This window comes from Charadrius vociferus, unplaced genomic scaffold (assembly GCF_000708025.1).
Source record: "Charadrius vociferus isolate BGI_N301 unplaced genomic scaffold, ASM70802v2 scaffold45, whole genome shotgun sequence".
Lineage (NCBI taxonomy): Eukaryota > Metazoa > Chordata > Aves > Charadriiformes > Charadriidae > Charadrius > Charadrius vociferus.
The window spans coordinates 2,311,441-2,334,401 of NW_009648712.1; the positions used below are offsets into that span (position 1 = coordinate 2,311,441).

General features: G+C 40.3%; 1 protein-coding gene across 1 annotated transcript in view; it reads right to left on the bottom strand.

Annotated features, from left to right (window-relative positions):
* Positions 1-300: 300 nt before the first annotated feature.
* TMEM241 (transmembrane protein 241) overlaps positions 301-22,961 on the bottom strand; it is a 39,901-nt gene continuing 17,240 nt past the window's right edge. The window contains exons 4-14 of the mRNA XM_009886654.1: positions 22,638-22,719; positions 19,292-19,369; positions 17,890-17,915; positions 16,399-16,450; positions 15,194-15,242; positions 13,115-13,160; positions 12,085-12,120; positions 4,946-4,980; positions 3,652-3,721; positions 781-874; positions 301-405 (exon numbers count right to left, since the gene is read on the bottom strand). Of these exons, the coding sequence (XP_009884956.1) occupies positions 301-405; positions 781-874; positions 3,652-3,721; positions 4,946-4,980; positions 12,085-12,120; positions 13,115-13,160; positions 15,194-15,242; positions 16,399-16,450; positions 17,890-17,915; positions 19,292-19,369; positions 22,638-22,719 (673 nt within the window). The remainder of the gene's footprint in view (positions 406-780; positions 875-3,651; positions 3,722-4,945; positions 4,981-12,084; positions 12,121-13,114; positions 13,161-15,193; positions 15,243-16,398; positions 16,451-17,889; positions 17,916-19,291; positions 19,370-22,637; positions 22,720-22,961) is intronic.

The following is a 22,961-nucleotide window of genomic DNA, read 5'->3' on the forward strand; positions in this document are numbered from 1 at the left end:
ACATTTGTCCTTGCTGAATTTTGTAAGATTTCTGTAAGGCCATTCCTCCAGCCTCTCCAGGTCCCTCTGGAAGGAAACCCTGTCCTTCAGTATTATTGAATGCTCCTCCCAGTTTGGTGTCCTTTGCAAACGTCAATGCGTTCTACTTCTGATTCTTCAATAAAGATGTTAAACAGAATGGGTCCCAGGACAGACCCCTGTGCTACTCCAGTTGTCACAAACCTCTGGTTAGAGTAGGAATCATCAATCTCTACCTTCTGAGCTTGATCATCCAATCATTTTTTTTATCCAGCTAATTGTCTACCCATCCAGACTGTAACAGTCTAATTTGGATATAAGAACATTGTTGGAGATACTGTCAAAAGCCTTGTTAATGTCAAGGCAAATGACATCCACCACTCTCCCCTGCAATGACAGCAGTGGGAGTTTTGGTACTGACCCTCAGGGAGCTAGTTTTAACTCTTGGCTCTGGGAAGACACACTGGAAACAATGGCTGTTGCATAGACTCTCAGAAGGAGTATAGTTCTCCAAAACACCTTTGGAAAGTATAAATCTGTATTACTGGGACTCAGTAGGCCAAATTCTTAGCTGCAATAACCAGCGTAATCCTGGCTTACGCGCCTGATATTTGTTGCCTCAAGTCTACATGCAGGCTGCACAGACAGGCCCTAGGAGCATCAAACAGGAACAGCAAGGGAAACCAGAGAGATGCAAAAATTCCTCAGTTCTCTTGGGAGAACCACAGATCCACTGTGTTCCTGTGACAGTCTTTCTCTTACCTTTGCAAGGAAAGTCCATGCTGCATATTGCCCTGAGGTTGTGCTGCTTTTTAGCTTCACCGTGTGCAACATCAGAAAGAATCCCAACAGTCCACTGCAAAGGATGGAGAAAGTTTGTTAATAAAGTCTCTTAATTTCAACTAAGCAACCTCTTACAGCCATCTTGGTTTTCCTAACGCAGAACTGAACAGTCACCCTTCAAGCAGTGTTAATCCCATTTGGAGAAAGAAAGCTGGTGGACAAAGAGCTTACATTATGTCTAGTACATCTTGGGTTTTGTTCAGTCAGTGGCTAGAGTCTGAGTAAAGTAAGTCTGACACTCTTATGCCTGGACTCTAATGCACTTGCATAATCAGAAAAGTAGAGATTATTGGAAACATGAGGTGAAATATTAACTTCAGGCATTGAAATGGCTCTGAATAAAGGCAATGCTAATTTCAACAGGAGCCACACATGTTTGGCAGCTAACTCACTTCAACCTCCACAGAGCCTTGAACTGAAAAAATAACCACTGGAAAGTTTCTGCCTGAAGCTTTCAAGCTGTTTAAACTTCATGAAGCCTAAATTCCAATTAGGAAGTCAAATACATCTCTACTGTATAACAAATAGTCAGATGACTCAGTAGTGCTAGGAACAGAACACTCCAAAGCTCTCCACTGACAATTAAGTGAATTTTGATTCTCAAGTCATAGAGGACAGTAGTCCTCATTGCCCCTGTAGCCAAGACTACGCTTAAGGAAACTCTGTTCCACATCTCACTGGACCTCACAGAGCTTACAAGCTTTGGCTCCGGATTTTGTTTCACTTGTGACATACTTACAACCCACTGGTTGTGAACCAGTGAAATAGTGTAAACCGGCAAGCAGGGAATAGAAGAGGACTTCAAAATATGTAAGGTACAAATTACTGTGTGGCTGGTTGAGATGCATAAGAGATTATAAAGTACTGTGAGAAGCTGCATGGGAAAGGAGATAGGATCAACACAACACATAGCTAGTGTGGCAAAAACTGCCTTGGTATTCAAAGAAGGTATGCTCTTCTGGATACTGATGCAATGCAGTTGGTGCCCTCTCTGCAATAGCAGGAAGGGTGGAAGATAGTAGCTCCCCAGGTCAGAAGTTCCATGCTGGGCTCCAGCACCTCAGACAAGTTCTGTTCCCTGCTCAGTACATGTGGCAAAGTTGCGTCTCAGCCACATGTCAGTACAGGTGTTTTTGACACACCAAACAGTAGGGTTAGATAACTGCCCAGGAGTAGGAGGTACTAGGGTTTTACACTGAGCCGTAACATGAGACCCCAAAGGACTATCCACTGTGCCTGGACCCAAGAAAGCAGATGCTGCTTTCATGGTAAAAGATAAACCCAAACTCGGCTCCCTGTTGCAGAGAAGTGCTGAACAGTAGAGCATTCCACTCTGAGAAATCAGTGAGTTCAATGAAGCAGCATTGCACAAACTTTTGAAAGTCCTGCAGCTGTCTTAAGTTTGTTCCACATCTTCTGCCCTGCTGAGAAGGACTTCAGAGACAAATTCAGAGACAAAAAGTGAAACAGTTAATCATAATACCTGAAATATTGATGTTACAGTTAACACCGATTTCTTCTGTTAAATAAATGCAGCACTTTGCACCTTACTGCTAATGCTTCAGACATTCTGCACAGGTAGTAGGTTTAGCTGCATCAGTTACCCTTACTTTACATTGTAGAGGTTTTCCTTTGAATCCTTTACATCACAAGGACACTAGATTACAAGATGTAGGAGAGCAGCTGAAATGCTTGTTTCTCTACCTAACTATTCCTTTCCACTTGCTGTAGTGTACAGTGCTGTCTACTATACACGTACTGAAGCTGGGGCAATGGAAACAGAAGTGGGAGGCTACAACAGTGGTAAAATTCTAATGAAGTGAAGAGATATCTAGATATATCTAGCCCAATATCTGGGCTAGACAGATATCCCATAGTGCCTCCAGTTAGACCTTGCCTTCGAGAAGAAATAGATTTCACCTACCTACTGTGGAACAACTTATTCATTAATACTTAATTGCAAGTTACTTGTAATGCAGATAGTCCACCCTTGAAAAACGACACTTTCATACAAAAAAAAACGTACATAGGGAAATTATTTAACCACCATTTTTAATATCCCGTTTTAATGGAAATTATGAATACAATTAAGAAAATCCCTAACAATCAGGAAATATTTTTCCCATCAGTTAGCATGAAAGTATTTTTTCCCCCTCTAAAAGAAAATACTTCCATTTGGCAAAAGACAGGCGGGGAAAGACAGGAATAAATTTTTTTGAGATAATTAAGACCTATAGAAAACATACTCACATTGTCCTGTGAGAATTACACTACTGGGCAGTGAACTTTTGCTACTCAAAATGAAGGAATGCTTGTTAAAGCTTTTCCCTTTTACCCAAAAAAAACATTCTGCCAAATAACAAGATGTACAGACAACTAAATCCATGTACACCCATATACTGCTGAAGACTAATACTTTGTAATCACTGCAAACAGCAAGTTTTACAAGGGCTAATCCGACTTGAGAAGCATTTGAGAGATGCTATTTATCAAAGCTTTGCTACATTAGGTAAAAATGATCTTACTGGTGACTGGGAACTCTCCTGATCAGAACACGCTCACTCAAATAAACACGCATACTTCCAGCATATTTGAATCTCAGGCCTTCAAATGAGAATCCACAGATATGCAGAGATACATACTCTCTGTGGTCTTACTGGCTTATTCCAGCAGAAACTAGTATAACTAAGGTTTTGCACGCTCCAAAATTTTTAACTGAGAGTCAAGGTTGGAAGTCAATGGGATCTCTTATCTTGAAAACATTCACATGTCCTGTTATAGAGACGTTACCTGGCGCAGCAGCTGCTATGAAACCTGTAGAAGTACAGGAATGGAAAGTCCAAGGCACTGAAGAGATCACCTGAGGGACAAAGCAATATACTCAGTGGAACACAGGGGAAGAAAATTACCCACTGTTACAAGCAGGGAAACAGCAATTATATGAACATTACTCGTTTAACATTCCTTTGAGCCTTTACAGCTGGCTGACTTTTCATTTATGATGCTTTCCACATTTCTAATGTGTTTAATGATTTCTCTCTGACCTTGCTTCTAGCCAGGTTGAAAAAGGGGAACGGGATATGTAAGAGCATTCTTTGCTAGTATACAGAAGATCCTGCTCAAGCAACAGTTGCCAGTGGATAGACACACACATACCCACTTCTTTTATTACACAGCTCATGATAGTTCCTACTGAAGCAACAGGAAACAGACATATGTTGGCTGCCTCCCCCTCTGGCATTTGAACTCTGTCACACAGAGCAAGTTGAGAGGTTTAACAAAGTTCTACCAGATCCAAGCAGAGCTCTCGAGTACTTGCATTTCCAGGAACCTGGACCCTAGTTGCTCTTGGCTCTATAAATTCAGAGGAAGCACCATCTTTCACTTTTGGAAATGCAGGACTATGTTGCTTAACATGTCTGTCTATCCTGGTGGGGAAATGCTATATACACAATATGCACCACCAGGCAAAAGGGAGAATTTATGTTTATTTAAATGCTTCTTCCTTTGTTTTTCTGACTGAGCAAAAGTCTAGGGAAAGCAACAGATGATCATCTTTATCCTTCTAACTATTTAAACACCAGTATAACATGAATATTACCCACCATCAAACACTCAATTTCTCCATTTTTAGCCTTTGAATTTTTGCTACTTCAAATCCCGCCATGGGCTCAAGTGATGGATGCATTTTATGAAAGCAACAAAATGAAATCTCTGCACAGCATTGAGGGTAATGCAGAGGAGGAAACAGTTCTACATGGACTGCTGGGACACTGCTCTGAAGAGGACATATTCTCCTAGGGAATCCTTGTTCTTTACTATGCACAACCTCAAAAGGTGTTCTTTGTTGTCTGTCCTATGCTGCTTCTTTGCAAAGGGCAGCTAAGAAAGGTGTTAGTAAATATCACGCAAATTACACAGTGTTATATACCCTCCTCTCCTCTTCCTACATGATATCATATTATTGGTCATATTCCTGTAGAATACCAGGGCTAAAATCCTATAGGGTTTGGCCTCTAAAAATATGCATGGAGATGAAAGGTAATATGGAAACTTAAGAAAGGAACAACTTAATCCACTTTACCTGCTGGATGGGATGCAGAGGCCAACAGCACCACACTAAAAAATAAAAAAAAGATTAATTGTATACTACAGAATTTATTACATAGCCTGAACATTATAAATTGACAGCTTTGTGTTTGTTTTTTCATGGTGAAACTTATTCCAGTTATGTAGAATAACTGAGGCATAAGTATCAATTAAAAAAAAAAAAAGTTGGTTGCGAAGAAATCTTCAGGGTCACCACATACAAACTCTCACCTGAAGCAGGACTATCACCAGTATTTGATCATGTGCTCTGTCTCAAAAAGCCATATGTCAAAAACCTCCCAGCACAGAAATTCCACATCTCTCTGGGTAACTTGTCCCAGGGCCACCCTACCCTTCAAGCAAAGATGATTTTCCTGATGTCCCATCTTTAAACCAGCAAAGCTGCAATTTATGGTTGTTGTACAATGTTATACCATCTGCCGCTCCTTAGAAGAGCTTGGCTCTGTCGTCTTTGCAGCTCCATTTAAAGAAGTTATAGGTAGTTTTTAGGTAGCACCTTGGTGTCCACTTTGCCAGTCTCAACAAGACTAGCTCCTTCAAACTCTCCTTGCGGTAGGCCATGTGTTTTAAGTCCCTAACAACATTGGTAGCCCTCTGTTAGATCTTCAGTTTCTCAGTATTTTTCTTGAACTGGGAGGCCCAAAACTGAATAGAGTATTCCAGCTACCGCCTCAGCAATGCTCATAACTTCTCTCAATCTGACGGCCATGCTGCTTCTAATGTAACCAAATACATGGTTTCGCTTCATTTGCCATGAGCACGCACTACTGTCTCATATATATCTCAGCCTTCACTGTTACCCCCAAGTCCTTTTCAACAGACCTGCTGTTCAGCCAGCTGGTGACACCACTGAGACAGAATCTATAGAAAACTGTACCTGTGTCTAGACTTGAGTGTCTCTCTGTCTGAGGATTAATTTCAGCTCTGTGCATACCAATGTCCGCTTTAGGGACGTGCATATATTGCATCTAAGAGTCAATACACGTGTCCTACACGTGTGATTGTGCATGCGCTGCACATTCATGCCCAAAATGTCAGTCAGAGAAAGGACAAATGCTGCAGTCAAACAAGTTTAAAAAAAAAATGCATGAAAATAAAACCAAGTACCAGCCCTAATGATGCACGCTTTTCAAAAAGATACAAGTGATCAAGAAAATCAGCTGTGACCAGTTCTTTCCCTGGAGCATCACTTCAGGTTTCTGAGGTCCTGCAAAGACTTCATCCCCTGAGTTTGTGGTATAGGCTGTACAGAGCCTTTTTCAATGCTACTGATTCGTCTGGTAAACTTCTGGCTTTTTTCCAAGTTTTTTCATTCCATGTTGTTTCCAAGGTCAGAAGACTACAGAAACATTCTGGGGCACTGTAAGATGAGAGAAGCATTCACGTCTCCAAAGCAGAGCTACAGCTTCCTCCAATTGCCAACAACATATGTCCATGACAAACACAAAAGACAAGAGGGAGGAGAAAAGAGTATATGAAGAGGTTTCTTCTTGATAAGCAGCAAACACTGCACTTACAAAGGTAAAAAGACATTCATTACTGTTATAAATGCTAAAGCTAGGCTATTTTCCCTGGCTAATTACCAGTGATTCTTAGCGTTCACTAGGCCCAGTAACTGCAGTAAAGTGCCGACCCAGCCAGTGGAGCCAATGGATGCCTGCACAATGAAGTTAAGGCAGAAGAAGAGCTGGAAGTGGTTCCCAACACACAAGGTTACAGCTAGAAAACTGAACTCGCTGCAAATGAGCTACCTGCAGCACTACAGTGTCATCAGTGTGGTGCTTATACCAGGCCAACTCCCGTTTCCAGCATTAACGCAGCTACCGTGTCCAAGCCTGCTCATTCTCAGCTGGTCCCAGTTCTCCACGTGAGCTACCAGGCTACTGTGCTTTGTGGCCTGCCCTCGGCATGCTTTGGTGAATCCCAGCATCATTCGCAGAGACACTGGTTGCAGAAGGAACTGCAAAGAGCATGGAAATCCCGTGGCCAGGGAAGCCTCAGGGGGAAGCCTGTCACTGCAATCAGCTGTGGAAGAACACAGGCTGAAGGAGGAAACGGTCCATGAGTGACAGGCAGGCTTAACGTTTTATACAATGTCTTTGAAAGGCGTCAGCTGGTACAGTATGTTCACATTGTCAATATTTATACATGTTTTTAAAATATGTGGTTGTCACAAAGATATTAAAAAAGGCAAAGCAGATCACTTACAGTAGGCAATTCCCCCCTGCCCTTCCTCCCCATACACGCGAGCTCTCCCTGCACGGGACACCAAGAGGAATTCACAACAAACAGGCCCAATTCCTCAGTTTCCTGGTAAAGAGAGAAAAGGAAGCAAAGGCCTATTGCTTTTGACTGAATAACAGAGAAAACAGGAGACTGGCAGGGCAAGTGAAACTGTATCAACAGTGATGAGAACTATGACTAAGCCATGTTTCTCCAATTTTTTATCTTTTTGCATTATTAATTTTTAAACAAAAAAAAAAAGTGAGATTGGGAAATGCTCAGAGAGAAACTTCCTTCTGCAACCAAAAGGAATTGATAACCTACCAGATATCCCAGGCCTCGATCCAAAGAAAACATAGAAGGAAAACAAAAGTTTCTTTGTGAAGCATGGGGCAGGTTGAGGCACATAGGTTAGATAGCATTAAAGCTGTCCTGTAACTCTGCTCTGACCGGAACATCAGTAGAAAAGACACAATAATGCCATAAAACCAGATTAGGGATTCAGAGGTCTCCAGCAGGACAGCCTGGGCATCAGGCTGCAGCAAAACCAAAATCCCTGTGCTGGATCTCTCTGCTCCTCTCTTTTCCCCCTGTACTCAATACTGAGGGCTGGGTCACCCATGGTTTTCTTTCTGGCTAAAAAGAGGTTTTGTCAGCAAGAACAGCAATTCATGCCTGCAAAGCTGCCCTTCCCTATTGCAGAAGATCTACTGTGTTTTTTTTAATTCACAAGAGTGACAGGTTAGCAGGTGTTCCAGAAGCCAGATGTAGTGCAGCTGCATACAGTAGAGCCTTTACCTCACACCTTTGTCAGTGCCATTTATTCACCATTTGCAACTCTCACGCTGCAAGTCTGGTTTTCTCCTCACCAGTGACTGCTTGGCTATCTGGTATGCCTTTGTGAACAAAAATCAGATAGTGACAGATATTGGGATGTACTGAAACTTTCTTCCAGGTTCTCCACAAGAAGTAACCTATCTTTACCTGCCTTAGCATAGGAGAAAGCCCAAGATGAGCCGTGATCCACTTCTAAGACACATTATATATCCCTCAACATGCCAGGTAGACATTACTACCTTCCCCCTCACACTACCCCTTGCTAGCTAGCTGGGAGGGCAAAAATCTGGCTCCCTCCTTGATAAAAAGTGGGGGACTGGAAAGGAATAAAAGAAAATGCAGTATTACTGGAGAAACCACTAGGAAGTAGAACACTAACAGAGAAGTCAGAGTGCAGGGAAATAAAGCACTGCAGTAAAAAGAAGGTGGCGGGAACAAGACTGAAGGATTACAGGGAGGTTCTTGGAAGTACATTTGCTCTCTTCTATTCCTCCCCCTCCCTGCCCCACATGCTTAAACACAAGGGAGATGGATGAACAGGATGGGGTTGGGCACTAAGAAGCAACATCACCCCTCCCGTCCCTGCATAGCACAGCTCCGCTTTCCCTCCTACACTTGTTCCTGGTCTGGCTCCTTTTTTAAAAGCCATTGAATAATCATGCTGTAAGTGATGAAGTGAGAAGAACACCACACTTTCAACATCAGCAAATATTTCTTCAGATCTGTTTGGTTCTGGAAAGTTCATGTATGTTTGCTTAAGACGTTCTCCCCTCCCAAATTGTTCCAGATTTTAAAACACGAAACAGTGCATGGCATGTAGGGACAGCATGTGTCAGGAGACTTTGCTAACTCCAGTTACACCTCTGGAAGTGTCCAACAGAGCCTGGGGCAGAACTTTTAATCTGCTCTGTCCGGGCAGTCTCTACACTGCGCTGTACAACTGTGCTTTTGTACCTAACAGAAATGCTTTGAACAGCCTCTATTGTAACAAACCTATATATTTTCCTATATATTAGGAAACAATTTCTTCACCAAAAGAGTTATCAAGCTCTGGAATAGTCTGCCCAGGGAAGTGGTTGAGTCACCATCCCTGGAGGTATTTAAAAGACATGTAGACATGGTGCTGAGGGACATGGTGTAGCAGTGAACTTGGCAGTGTTAGGTTAACAGTTGGACTCAATGATCTTAAGGGTCTTTTCCAACCTAAATGATTCTATGATTCTAAACACTATCTGGCTGTGCCCACACAGCTGCTTTCTTTTCCCTGCACAGCCACATGTCAGTCATCTGATCTAGGTTAGAAATAAGGACTTATAAAAGCCTATTGATAATAGTACTAACAGGAGAAAGTTGCACTGATACCACACCAGCAAGTTTCTTCATAAATCACAGATTCGTAGAATCATGCTTGTACAGACAAGACCATTGGTACATGTTAGACTGTCCTGCCCTGGAGGTGGAACTGGGATTCTGCCATGGCTGCCACAGTCCTCGAGAAGCCCTGACTAGATGAAGAAGCATATACCTTAATGCCTGCTAAATCACAAAACTTAGCGCTGGGCACCCTCTGACAGAGATAAGCACACATTTACAGTTATTCTGACCCAGAACTGCCCGTGAGGAGTTAGCGCTCATTCAAAGAATGTTCAGAGTAAAATGCCCTCTACTCGGTGTAATTTAAAAATACTTTTCATGGTTTTCTACAGAAATTAAGCTTGTGCAATAAAGCTTGGGGGTACACATACATACATAGCTCTACGTAGCTCTCAAACATGCTGATCAGCTTCATCCAAATTCAGGAAGTGGCAGTCATCTCCAAGGTAACTACACGTGCAGAGGTCTCACAAAGAGACAAACCTTGCCAGTGCCTTCTGCAGCAGAAAGATTTCAGCCCCATTAGACACTGGAGGACTTTCACGGCAGTGGCACATCATGGAGGTCACAAACAAGGAGAGAGCTTCTGCCAAATTTCACACCCTTTCAAACATCATCCACTATCATGACAACAAAAATCAGATGTCACTTATCCCATTGCCAATGGTACTGTTTCTTTTCCCTAGAAAAGACAAGGTCCAAATGCTATGGACTGCAAGCTTCTTTAACACCTAGAAATATATATAGATACATAGGCATGTAGATATCCACAGACTCTAACCAAACAAATAAGCATCAAGTCTTCATCCTCCTCATAACCGCCTGGTTTCCAGCAACTGCTTTGCACCATCATCTCACAAGCTATACTGATCTTTAAGCCCCTTAATGGTGGAAATCTTCACAAGCTTTGATAACTCCTTTTTGCTTTTAAGCAGATGCTAAAATAGCCATCTTCCAATTTGCACAGTTCCATTGTGTTTTTTTTTTTTTTTTTAAAAAAGAACAGTTTTAAAATACATACCATTGCGCCTCACAGTACCTTCCTTTCAAAAGCCTCTAAATCAATAATCATACTTTTCACGTAATGTGGAACTCCTGCTCTCTGCTGGACACAACTTCACAGACTTCAAAGGATATCATCAACTAACACAGCAGGAACCCAGCCCTGACTTTTCAATCAAAGCTGCAAAATTAAGACCTTCATCCAAAATCTGAATTTAAATGTTCAGGCCCAGATACAGTTTTCAACTAAAATGACAACTGAGAGCCATAGTGAAGCAAGTGCCAAATGAAAAATCACTTGATTTTACTACTTGTTTCATGATTGTCCCTTCAACACAGACAAATAGCTACAGCTTATTCAAGACTTCATTGGTTATTTCTGCACACAGCAGCAGATTTGCAAGTTCCATGACTAATACTTCAAAACACTTTCAATAAACACAACTACTTTCTCTGAGTAAAACTGATTTGCTTTGCACTTCATAATAGATAGAAAACAACAACCAACTTAAACAACAGCCTACTTCAAGCAAACTGATATTAAGATATTGTGAACACATGGAACCCTGGTGAATACACAATGGAATCATACAAACAAAAAATCAGAGGCCTGCATTACTTATTTAGGGAAACAGGAGATTTGATTGAACTAAGATAGAAGGAGATACACAGTATTAGCATGTTGATGATGCTCACAAGATAAATGGGAATTGAAGTGAAGTAACTGTCCTGCACTGGTGTCCCTGATGAGTTCCTACCAAGCATCTTTAATGTGGTCAGACAAGAGCACACATCCATCTAATCAAATGGACAAACACAACTTCATTTTTGCTATGCTTATTGCAAACTTCTGCTCTCTCTTTCATTCTTTTTGACCATCTTTTCTTAGAACTTAGTATATAGTACTTAGTACTGTGCTCCAGAGCATTCCCATACGGCTTTAGGTACCATCCCAAGAAAAGAGGTCAACATATACAGGATGTGATTATGGATGGAGGAGGATCTAGCAAAATTTCTGTATGACTTACTTCAAATAAAGCCTCATAAAAATCTAGCAGAAGCCATGCACACTGAATGTTCTGGCTTATACGGCTCTTTAAGGAAAGGACTAACTTTTTTTTTTTTAAATAAAAAACCACAGGTGAGTCTGCTCAGTGACTCAGGCTCTTTCACTAACTACAAAATAACAAGCCACTTTTATATCTCCAAATCAGAAAAACAATTGAAAGTCTGAATTACTCAATCCCACTAACGGCACTCCGAACAATCAGTTAATGCTCACGTTCATTGCACATCGTACTGTTGTAATCACTACCTCCCCTTCTGGCAATTTTGTACAAGTTTTATTTTCTGAAGTGGGGTATTGCCAGGGAGTTACTCCGTAAATATTATTTCTGGAAATGATAGATCACTTCTGCACATAGTGATTAAAAAAAATTCATAATTAACACCTCGTTACCTCCCCAGGTGTATATTGGCATGTCCACCTATAACCAGAGCCAAAAAAATTCAGCTGCTAAACCATTCAGCTTAGCACTGTTCTTTCAGTGAACGTCCTGCTAAATAAAGGCATTTAAGTAGCGGTAGCTATAAGTTTCCTAAACAAGCCACGGTTGAAAATGAAAACATATACCACATAAAAACAGCTATGTTGTATCAAAGGCTTATTCATTTTACCTGAATACATAGTTGATGTACTGTTGCTCCAGATCACTGGGAGAGGAGGGAAAGAAAAAAAGGTGTTTGTTCTTTTAGTAATTGAGTTCATTTGGTATAAGAGATCAGTATATCAAATAGTATTATAACACTGTAATATTACATAATATTAACATTATATAATATATGACATAATGTTATAATTAGGTAATACTAACATTCTATTATAATTATATGCATTATAACCATAATCTATTTATATTATAATATTATCAATATATTAATCAGCATACTAACACATCATTTGCACATTATTTCTGTTGTTACTATGTCAGCGGGAGTCTCATTTAAAGTGAAGATAAAGTGAGACTGACTAAAATTTAAACAGAGATAGAAAATGGTTTTGAAATAAATAATCTTATCCACATTCTATACAGGCACATATTACATACATATACATAATAAGCAGGGACAACATATCCATCTCCATCCCTACAGACAACTGCAGATTATAGACACTGTGAACATGTAATGCCACCTGCTTTCAAAACAGCTATTGCCTGGCTGAAGTTCTAACACCCACATCAGATTAGTGCAAGGTTTCAAGGTTTTTAAGGTACTCAGCCATTCAAGTCCTGTGGCAAGTCACCAGCTGCTAAACACTTCGGACACTGTGTCGCAGAGGGAGACACTGACAAATTCAAATCACGCAGCTTTCAAGACCAACACAAACTAACATTTCCTCTTAATGCCTGTGCCAGTAATTAGGGGTTCTTTTTCCAGGACTGAGTCATCATCCTTTGATAACACACTGTTTAAAACTAATTCAGTGTTCAAGTTCGCAGTACAACTATCAATAACCACATGCTGTTGTTATCAACAATAAATAAGGCTCCTCTTGCAAGAAAAGTCATTAATGATTAACCAAGTGGCCCAGCTCACACTGATAATGCAGAGATCCCTACAGTTTACCTGACTGCTACACAGATGTGTCTCTAACTCTCTTTGATAGCAATCTCTTTCTTTTTAAAAGAATATGAAAACACATTACCTTAAAGAGCTAGGTTTCCATAACTTGTGAAATACTTTGTAAGCCCCTGTAATTGAAATGACACGTGTAATTGCCATAACATGCAATCATTCTGACAAACAACGGCTTGTTTCGCTGTGGTACCGACAGACGCGAAACCCCTCTGAATTACAGTTTAGCAACACGGCACAAAGTGTAAACCATGAGTAAAATGAACCTATCACTTCAAATTAATGGTTTTCATAGTGTTATCATCTCAGAGTACTGTCATGCTATGTGTTTCTGCTAGTCCTTCTAAAGAAGAGACAACTCCTAGCTCATGGCAACTACAAAGGCATGTGCACGTGTGTGTGTGTGTACATGCGTGTCAATACATACAGAAAAGTGTCGCAGAATGGGTTCTTCAGCCCACCCCATTTTTTGGGTAACTTCTATGATGCGTTCATCTATGTAGACCCCTATAGCTATTGGCTCTGAGCCACCTTTCCTGTTTAGAGCTCTCTCAGCTTTAGGGTCTCCAGGTTCTTTACATTCTTGACCTACCCACCTCTTGGTTAGCTCCCATTTCTATTCTGGGAAAAGCTTTAAGCACTCAAGGAAGGAACAATACAGATTTAGGCTCTGTTTTTTTCCAGACGCTTTCTTCAAGGCTTTGTTGTTTGGGTTTTTTTGATTCACAAAGAAAACCAGAACATGAAAAGCAAATCCAGTAGAACACTATGTAATACATGTCCTCAATTCAGCCTCTGTTAGACAAGCTGAAGGGTAGAACACATGTCCTTTCTCTAATGCTCTGTCTTGATTAACTGTGCAATAAATTAGTTCATCCATTTGCCCTTTCTCGTAGCACCTTTATTCTGTGTCAGCTGATAGGAAATCTAATCACACAAAAAGACCCCAACAGTGTATCAACAACTTTCTCTCAAAAAGAAGAGAAATGGAAAGAACCTATATTCTTAGCATAAACATTGTGTTGGCACTTCCTACACATTTCAAGCACACAGGAGAGGCCTCCTGAAGACTCTCTAAGAAGTTTTCCACCTCCGTGGCCTAGCACTGCTTCACAAATGAGACCTCTTGACTTTGAGAAAGCAGTAACATCACTCCTTACAGCAAGCAAGTATTTGAAGTAAAAAATCCTTAGCTTTTTGTTTTATCTAAATGAGCAAATGTTTACCATATAACATTTCCTAAAGGAAAAGAAAAATGCTATTTCTTATTTGTATGTTAACATTTTAGAATGGGATCTCTAGACCTCCCTAGACACAAATATATGTAAGCACATTACCTCTGCCCTGAAACTTTTACAGTATGAATAGACAAAATAAAGAAGGAATCATCCCTAATTTGCAGACAAGACTTAACATACGAATGAGTCACTCACTAAGTCTATGAGAGAGCTAAGAACCAAATACAAGTCCCTTATTATCCAGCCTAATACTCCAAAAGACACAAATCTCCTAGTTAAAAATTACTACTCTTCTTTTTTTCAGGTTCTCTGGGTCTGACTGTTTCTACCTTTTCAGGGAAGAATTATGATTTATCCAAATCAATGTTTAGTTTGAAAAAGATAAAAGAAAACCTGACAAGTTATGCAACTCATTGTAATTTTTTTTTTTTTTTTTTAAAAAGCATATGATTGCATAAAAACCTGCAACATTTCAACATCTTTCCTTTGGGAGCATATTCCATGATATTTTAGAATTATTTTTTTTTAGTTTTTAAATAAAATCAGTGCGTGCAGTAAAGCTCCAACTACGAGTTATTGCTTGTTTTTTTTCATGTTTCTTCTCCCCTCAGAAAGAAGTGTCTCTTAGCAGGCAACCATCAAAAACACCCATGCTGATTAAAATTGTATGTGCATTTTCTCATCCACTGTTAACTGACTGCAATATCTAGTTTATTCTGTTGTTTTTTTTCAACATAAAAGCTATAAAAGGAATGCACTTTCTTGTATTTACTGAGCTGCTTCATTCTTTCCAAGTGTTTCTTACATCAAGACCCTGAAGTGTCAGTAATTTCATAATAAAGCTGATTTCTCCAACACATTTACTCTTCCTAAATCTTTTTTTTTTTTCCCCCCAAAAGAAAATGACTTACCAACACAGATCAAGTGAATTACGGCCCATAAATAACCATTTGGATCAAACTGCAATAAAGAACATCTACATAAATAAAAGCACATTCACGTAAACACACATATTGTTATTGCAGTTAGCTTCAGAAAGCAAGTACAGTGAGTGGGAGCTATGCTACAAAGAAAGAGAAGATGACTAAAGAAGACTAGGAAGACTAAAGTTTTTCCTGTCCCACTTAGACACCTGGCATATGCCAGTTACCCAGGCTCCCAGCTAGTTTTGGCGAAAATAACTCAGTTTCTTTCATGTATGTACACCATTTTTAACAATCTGAGGATATGGCCCGCAGTCTGTTTAGTCTTATATTGGCAGTCAGGAAGGGGCAAGAGGACCAGAGGAACATCACTCAGGTGTTTGTCTTGTCTCCTTAGCCCCTGCAGCAGCTAAGCAGTCTCTTTCCCCAACACTCCAACTAACCACAGGGTATCCAAAAGTGTACTTTAAACAGACATCTGTCTCTGAGCAAGGTAGGCTGTCTTCACAATCAATGGGGAAAAATAAACACTTTTTGAGAGGAATTCACCTGGCATATTTTAGATGTCTGCGTTTAGGAGAGATGACTTACACACCAGAAGCTCCTGCTCTGCACCATGGACTATGAAGGGAGCTAGCGCAGGTGCAACACTTCTGATGGCTACATTTGATCAGATGCATCCAGAGAAGTTCCCAGATTCATCCCACCTGACCACAGATATTAACCGAGGTATCTAAGACAAGGAAGCAGCCTTCCTAAGTCTCCAAAAGAAAAAAGCACCTCCAAGAAATAGATCTTTGCTGGACTAAGTGCTCTCTGAAGGTACCTCCTTTCTTTCTCCAGTAGCTACGGAAAGCATGTAGAGTGGTTACAAAGCTAATTTAGGAACCTCCTGAAAATACATGCAATTAATGCAAACCTAAGTGATTTGCTCTAAGCCCTGCAAGAAGTTAAGCTGTGGTTTCCCCAGCGACCACTTTCACCGATGCGCTGTATGTCCCCACTGCTCAGAGGTTTCACCACGATGCAAACACATTAAAACCAGCAAGACTACAGCATAGCAACAGGTAACATTTACAATTCCTTCGAAGGAATCCCACCCTAGCTTACAAGTGAAAGCTGCAGCCCTCTCATGCTAACATGATGTCAAACATCAAGGTCTAACTAGAGCTGCTTTACAAAGCAAAGCTCACCTGTGTGTCACATAAAGGAAGGCACACTGCTGCTACCAGGAGGAACAGCACACTGTGGAGAAGAGAAAAAAATACATACAAGACCAAAAGCTTGTAACCTGGATTTGTACTCAGTAAAGTATAGGCAATTCCACTCAATTTTAAACTGACATTTCATTTGTTTAATTTTTATTCTATATTTAAGAAGTAATTTCTGCCATCAAAATTGTTTTACATCATGCATCCTTCATAACTCTTACACAGCAAAGGCGTATGCGAAGAGAAGCAGTGCAAAACATGAAATGCGTGATGAAAACATGAAAACAGTGATGAAAACAAGTTTTTCTGGTAGGGAATATTATTCTTCACTTGCCACGTGGCTTCCCTAGGCTGCTTCAGAAAGCCAAAATCAACGAATTTCTAGATGTGAATGGCTACCAAAAAGTTCTTTCATTGAGGTGAATTGCCTGTTACAACAATTCCAGCAGAGGTTGACTCCATTAAAAGGAGTCAGAAAAACTCCAGAGCACAAAGCAAAGTGGGACTGAGTGGTACTATGCTAGAAATGGCTTAAGGACAGCACAGGTCCTTCCCTTGACCACTCACTTTGACTAAATAAATTCTTAACCTGTGGCTGAGTCAGTATTTCTACAGGCTACACTGAAGTGAAATTTCTGTGGACTATTGTCCACTGTCACTATTAATAATAACAAACATTTGCTTTTGCAGCTTATTTTCCTGCTTTCTAGGGGCGTAGGAAAAGACAGAATAAAGATGATAAAAACCCTGGCATCCTTGACAATAATCCAGTGGTGAAAACAAGGTCACAGTAAGTCAGATAATGGAAACAACAGGAAGAAATAAGGAAGATGGTGCCTGTAAGTACAATAGATAATAACCCAACATTATCCATGCTAAGTACAGCTAAAAGATTACAGAATGTGGAGGACAGCAAACACACATTCTTCAAGGGGATGGGGGGAAGAATGAAACTTTTAATGCACGACTGGCTGACTTCTGTTTGTCTCTGTCTCCTTTTTGAAGCCTAAACAACTAGGGCCAAGGAGGGTTGGTAGGTTGTAGCTTAGTATGAATGATTCTAGCAGAACTGGGTATCAGTCACCTTTTCTTTCTTAGGAAAGGCATTTTTAGCTATTTTCTATCACATTAATTATCTTTCTTTTATGTTTAAGATTACCCACTGGAACGTCAAACCTGATTTGTATCTCCTTTCCAAAAACATACTTAAAAGCACAGTTTTGTTATTCAGGAAGACTGACCTTCTAGATTTTTTTATTTTTATAATGATAAAAAAATAATGTATCTGTTTAGGCAATTGTTAGAAAAAAAAATTAAAATATTTAATTACTCCTATGTTGCAATTTAGGCTCACCACCCACGGGAATGTGCCTTACATTCTTCATTGTTTTGGTGTGCCATTATCTGAAGCAAATACAGAAGCTGGAGCCAAAACAAGTCTGAATCAGAATCTGAGCAGTTTTAAAAGCTTACCTGCAGACTTTCAGATGAGAGGTCTGCTGTAAAACAGAAAGTATGATTAAAAAAATTAAAATTTAAATATAAAAATGGTGAAATGGTGCTTTCTCCTTCCAAAAATAGGAAAGTAATGACACATTAAAAATCCAGCAAGCAACATTCAACAGCTCATTATGTTTGAGCCCTGCTTAGCAAATTTAATTTGAAAAAAAGAACCTGGACTACAGATTAGGCTACTTCAACCTGATTTATATTTTCAGATTACTTACCAGCAGGTAAACCTAAAACCAGACAAGAACTTTACACCTGGTCCTCAAACTTAATTGAACTATACCATAATTATGTTTTGTATGTACTCAAATATTGAGTATTCTTAATTAATTAGGTACCACCCCAGCCAAATCAGTCTTGGTATAAACTCATGAGAGTTTCCCAATCCTTTGGTCCAAGATTATTCTCCAGAAGCTTCCCAGCAAGACCTGTGTTTGCATTAACCTGTCCATAGTGCTTTCCTCTTCCAAGAGAGGAGACATAAATATGTGAGCTAGAAGGAAAACATGAAACACTTTGACAGGGACACTAAACAGAGGACAACGCCACAGGGCCATGCCATGGTACACACTGCTACGTCCCTTAGGCATAACCACAGTGACCTCTTCAGTTTGTTAGGAGTAGCAAACATGGGCCATTTATTTGTCTTCTAGACAAACAACAATGGTAATGAATGGAAGATCCCTTCCACAGCTACCCAGAGGCCACTGTAGAAACAACTCTGTGATGAATGATTTCCCAGTGTTACCTCTCACAGGAGCTCTCTGGTCAATTAGAAAAGCATTTCATAGCCTAAAAAGAGGGATCTCCAATACAGGTTGTGAGAAATAAACCCAGCTCTTACTAAAGGGAACATTAATTACTCTCCTGACTTTAATAGGTCTTGGGACAGATTCTCAAGCATTCAAAACAAATCAAAAAATGCACTGTGTTTCCAGCATTTCATGTGGAGATCTGATCTATCTATAACCATACAATACATCAAATGCTAGACATATTATACTGATTAGATCTAAGGTCCCAGTCCTCCTCCCTCTCAGCTCAAACAATGAGATTCTTACATGGGATGTGAGAGAGAGGCGATATTAATTTTCAAAAGGAAAGAACAAGCAGGACCAAGCCAGTCTTAAAAATGCAGATCAAACTATTGATACACATTTGCAGTGTTTCATCAACTAAAGGTGAAAAGAAAACATCAATATAGATACTTGTCAACAGCAAAGCTCTCTGCATCTCATTAATGACTAGCTATCACAGCAAGACTATAAAAGCACTCATACCCATATTAAAAGAAATTAGGTGTCTTGTTATAGGGCAATTCTATCACAGGAGTTACCTTGATTGCATCAATTAATAGATCAATTACCTCTTTCTGCACAAACTTCTGGAACCCACAGGTTATAACTTCTGCCGCATTGTGCACGGTGAGAAACACCGGGATTGGCTGCCATTGGGAGAGAAGAATAATGCCCAAATCAACCCAGAATAGTCACACACGTAGAAAGGGGCGCTCCTCTTAGGCCCAGTTGTCCCACATGTTGGTGGTATTTGGTTTGGTTTTGTTTTTTAAGCTGTAAACCTATGCCACATCTCCTAAAAACGACTTAGACTCATTCCAATCACTATTACATGGCATAGGCATCTTTAAATGCAGACCCTATTTGCTTCTTCTCCCACTTTTGAGTGCTCAGTCGGTGTGTTTGTATGCAGTTACCTCAGTGAAATTTGGTCCAGGTTTCTGCCTTTAGTTTTGCCTCTCTGTTTAAATATCTGCAGCCTCCACAGTAAACAGTTCTCATTAGTTTTCCTATCTCTGTCTACTGGTACTAAGAATACAGTGTCGCTCCTAGCAACAGAATTATGGGCAAGATGATGTTAGGCGATTACTTTCAGTTACTGCTAGGAAGAGCTGCCTGAAATTAGGGTAGAAATGTAATATTTCCTACACAAGTGATGTTGAAATTATACCCACTGAGGTATCTGGACACCATCCCAACATGAAATCATTAGGAAACAAACCCCAATGATAACAATAATGAATCAAACACTCGTTGCCCCAGGCAAACCCAACCAGAATTAGTGGTTCATAATATTTCCTCCAAATCAGATCCATGGTCTCTCAGACAGCTGAAACGGAAGCAATTCTCTGCTCCGATTAAGATAATATTAAGACTAAGGCAGTTTTAGGAAGCAGTATTTCCCCACTTGTATATAGTATTTAAATCACATGAATAGAGAATGAGTTAATTTCTCAGTGATGTCCATGCCTTTTAAGTACCAGGCAATATAAGCAGCAAATGTCTCTCAAATTTGACTTTGTATTCAGACATCCATATTTTCTGCCTTTTTCTTTTCATGCCCATAAAGCTAGATAAACATCACTAATTAAACATTTTAAGTCATAATGACAACTTGGGTGGATCCACAAACACAACAGTTACACCAAGATAACTTTTAACACCTCTAAATTAGCAAGGAATGAAAATCACGCAAACACAACTGGCATGAAGTTGTCAGCCCCAGCTTCACCGATTCTAAAAACCAATTCTCAACCCTGTTGCTGGACGACTGAGAACATAAAACCAGAAATATCTAACATAAGTATCCTGAGCCTGACACACTAATAGGAAATACAAGAAATACCCATACACAAGGAAAGGTGACAGCAGAATCTACATTCTTCCTTTTGCGAAGCAAATTTAATGGGTTTTTCTTTCCTCCCCCTGCTTTTGGCTCTTCCAAATATGTTTTGGAGCCAACAATGGCTCCAGTTTGCCTAGCCCAGTTAACCTTCTCCATATGTCTACTGTCTTTGATGTAAGCATTTCTTAAATTTGTGAGTGGGCCTAATGCTTACGAAAAGAAAGGTTTACTGGTTGGGCAGGCAGGGTGAATAGACTCTGTACAAACCTCCCCTCGCAACTCTGCATACTTCTGTTAATGCATCACAGTCCAGAGCTAAGCAGCCCTCCTCCAGTTCCAGCCCCGAACTCCTGGGCAGGGGAGGCTGCCAGCACCTCTAGGGAGAGGCACAAACAGAGATTAAGATTGTAGCCCTGCCAGTATACAGGAGTGTTTGAAAGCGGGTCTCCTTGGCTTTGATCAAAGAAGTGCATGGAATTTCTGCTTCAGGAATAAACCCACTTAATTCAAATACACTGCTGAGGTGAGCCAATTCAGGTACGAGTTTGGGATAGTCCATTTTCCTTCTCACCGCGTCATAAAATTGTTGTATGTGAAGTTATTGTAAGTAAAGCTTCTATGTAGGATTGAATTTAGCCCCAGCACAAGGCATTACATTGTAACTATGGTCTAAGACTACTGATCCTTTCGTCTTTCCTCCTAAAATGGCCACAGAATGGCCTCTAAATCCCCATTCATGTACAACAAAAAGCCATTCAGAAATGGGAGATGCTCCTTAAGAAAGGCTGGGATAAAAATCAACACCATCTACAGCCCCTCTGACGCTCCGGTGCATCTCACTCTTGAATGACCAGAGCAGGGACAGGAGGGAAACAAGGTAACTTACAGGATGACTAGGAAGTAAGAAAAAATAGCAAAGAGGATGTGATTCATACCTCCTCCACCTCCCAGGTGAGCAGACAGAAAAGATGCTGCTGCCAAGGCTTTACTGCCATTTCCAGGCAGGGGTCTCCTTTGGGATCTTTGCTCAGTTTACACCAGGGAAGCCCAATGGAACTTGCTTTGACAAGGAACCAAGAGGAAATAAATGCAATCACCCAAACCAGAGCTAACCTGGAGGCATGGGGCTTCTGAGCACATGCCTGTGGTTTCCAAAGGTCACTTGGGTCCGAGATGAGGTGCCCAGACTTGTTTGTGAGGACAGAGATCTCCTGTCCTTTTCTGCCCTTCCTCTCCACTGGGATGCTCAAGGGATCACTACAAGCAGAATCTTGTCAAAAATTCCCTTTTGATTCTTCTTGGGGTTTAGGAGCTGGAAGGAGCAAGCTGGCTCTGGAGTTAGATTAAGACGCATTGACAGAATGCGGAAGGGAACTCATGCAGAATCTGGCCTTGCAGAGTGCATAACAGCAGTAAAACATTAGTGTTTTCTAAAAATTCATGTCACCCACAAAATTCATGTGGTTTTTTTTTTTTTTTTTTTTTACAAAAGACTATATCATTTAAGTAAAAAACATTCAACTTCAGTGAAAGCAGATTTGATATCCTCTAAACATTCAGTAGGTTATTGTGATTCAAATGGATCATAAAACTGATTAACCTAACCCTTCCCGTAATCTCTTCCCAACTTTCAATTTATTTTTTCAAATCCTGTAAAGCATCAAAAGCCTCTCACTGAAATGGTCTTCATCCTTTGCCTGGAAGGATCTCCCACAGATCCCACAGCCTCATTCCCTCTTTTGCAAACTTACAGCTAGTAACTTCTTCAGCTTCTTCTCTACTTGCACAATTCAGACCACTGAGGATCTACCTGTTCTGCAAAACACTGAGTACTCTGGAGAAATACTGAGTGCTTTGGACTGTCGTGGAAGTGCTTTTTGAAACACAGCTCTACAATTCATAGGACTGGACTGCTGCTCTAGCACCATTAACAATGTATGTATTATTTAAATCCCTCCTCCCTCCTTTCCCCCCAACCCAGGAGCAGCATCAAACACCTTGTACGAAGGGAATGTTCTTTGCTTATAGAGGTAATAGAGAACTGACTTCTACTTGCGTGCACTTCTTACCAATCTAGATAGTGCCCTAGAGCCAGCATAAATGATGCCAACAAACAGTACTGAAGCAGGAAGCCATGACAGGATTTCAGACCTGTGAAAACAATTAAAATCCCATTACTTCACCACATTCTGTTTACATACAGCCAGCAACAGTTGCTTGCAAGGAATATAATAATATGTATCTATGTACATAGATTTCAAAGGTGTGCATATTAAATGCATTGTCTGATTGTTCAGTAGTCTTCCCATGTAATAATGAAATCTGAGACAGAAATTAATCATTTCATCTAATCCCAGATAGGAGCTTGCTGCAGATCTATTCTCTTTCTTTTA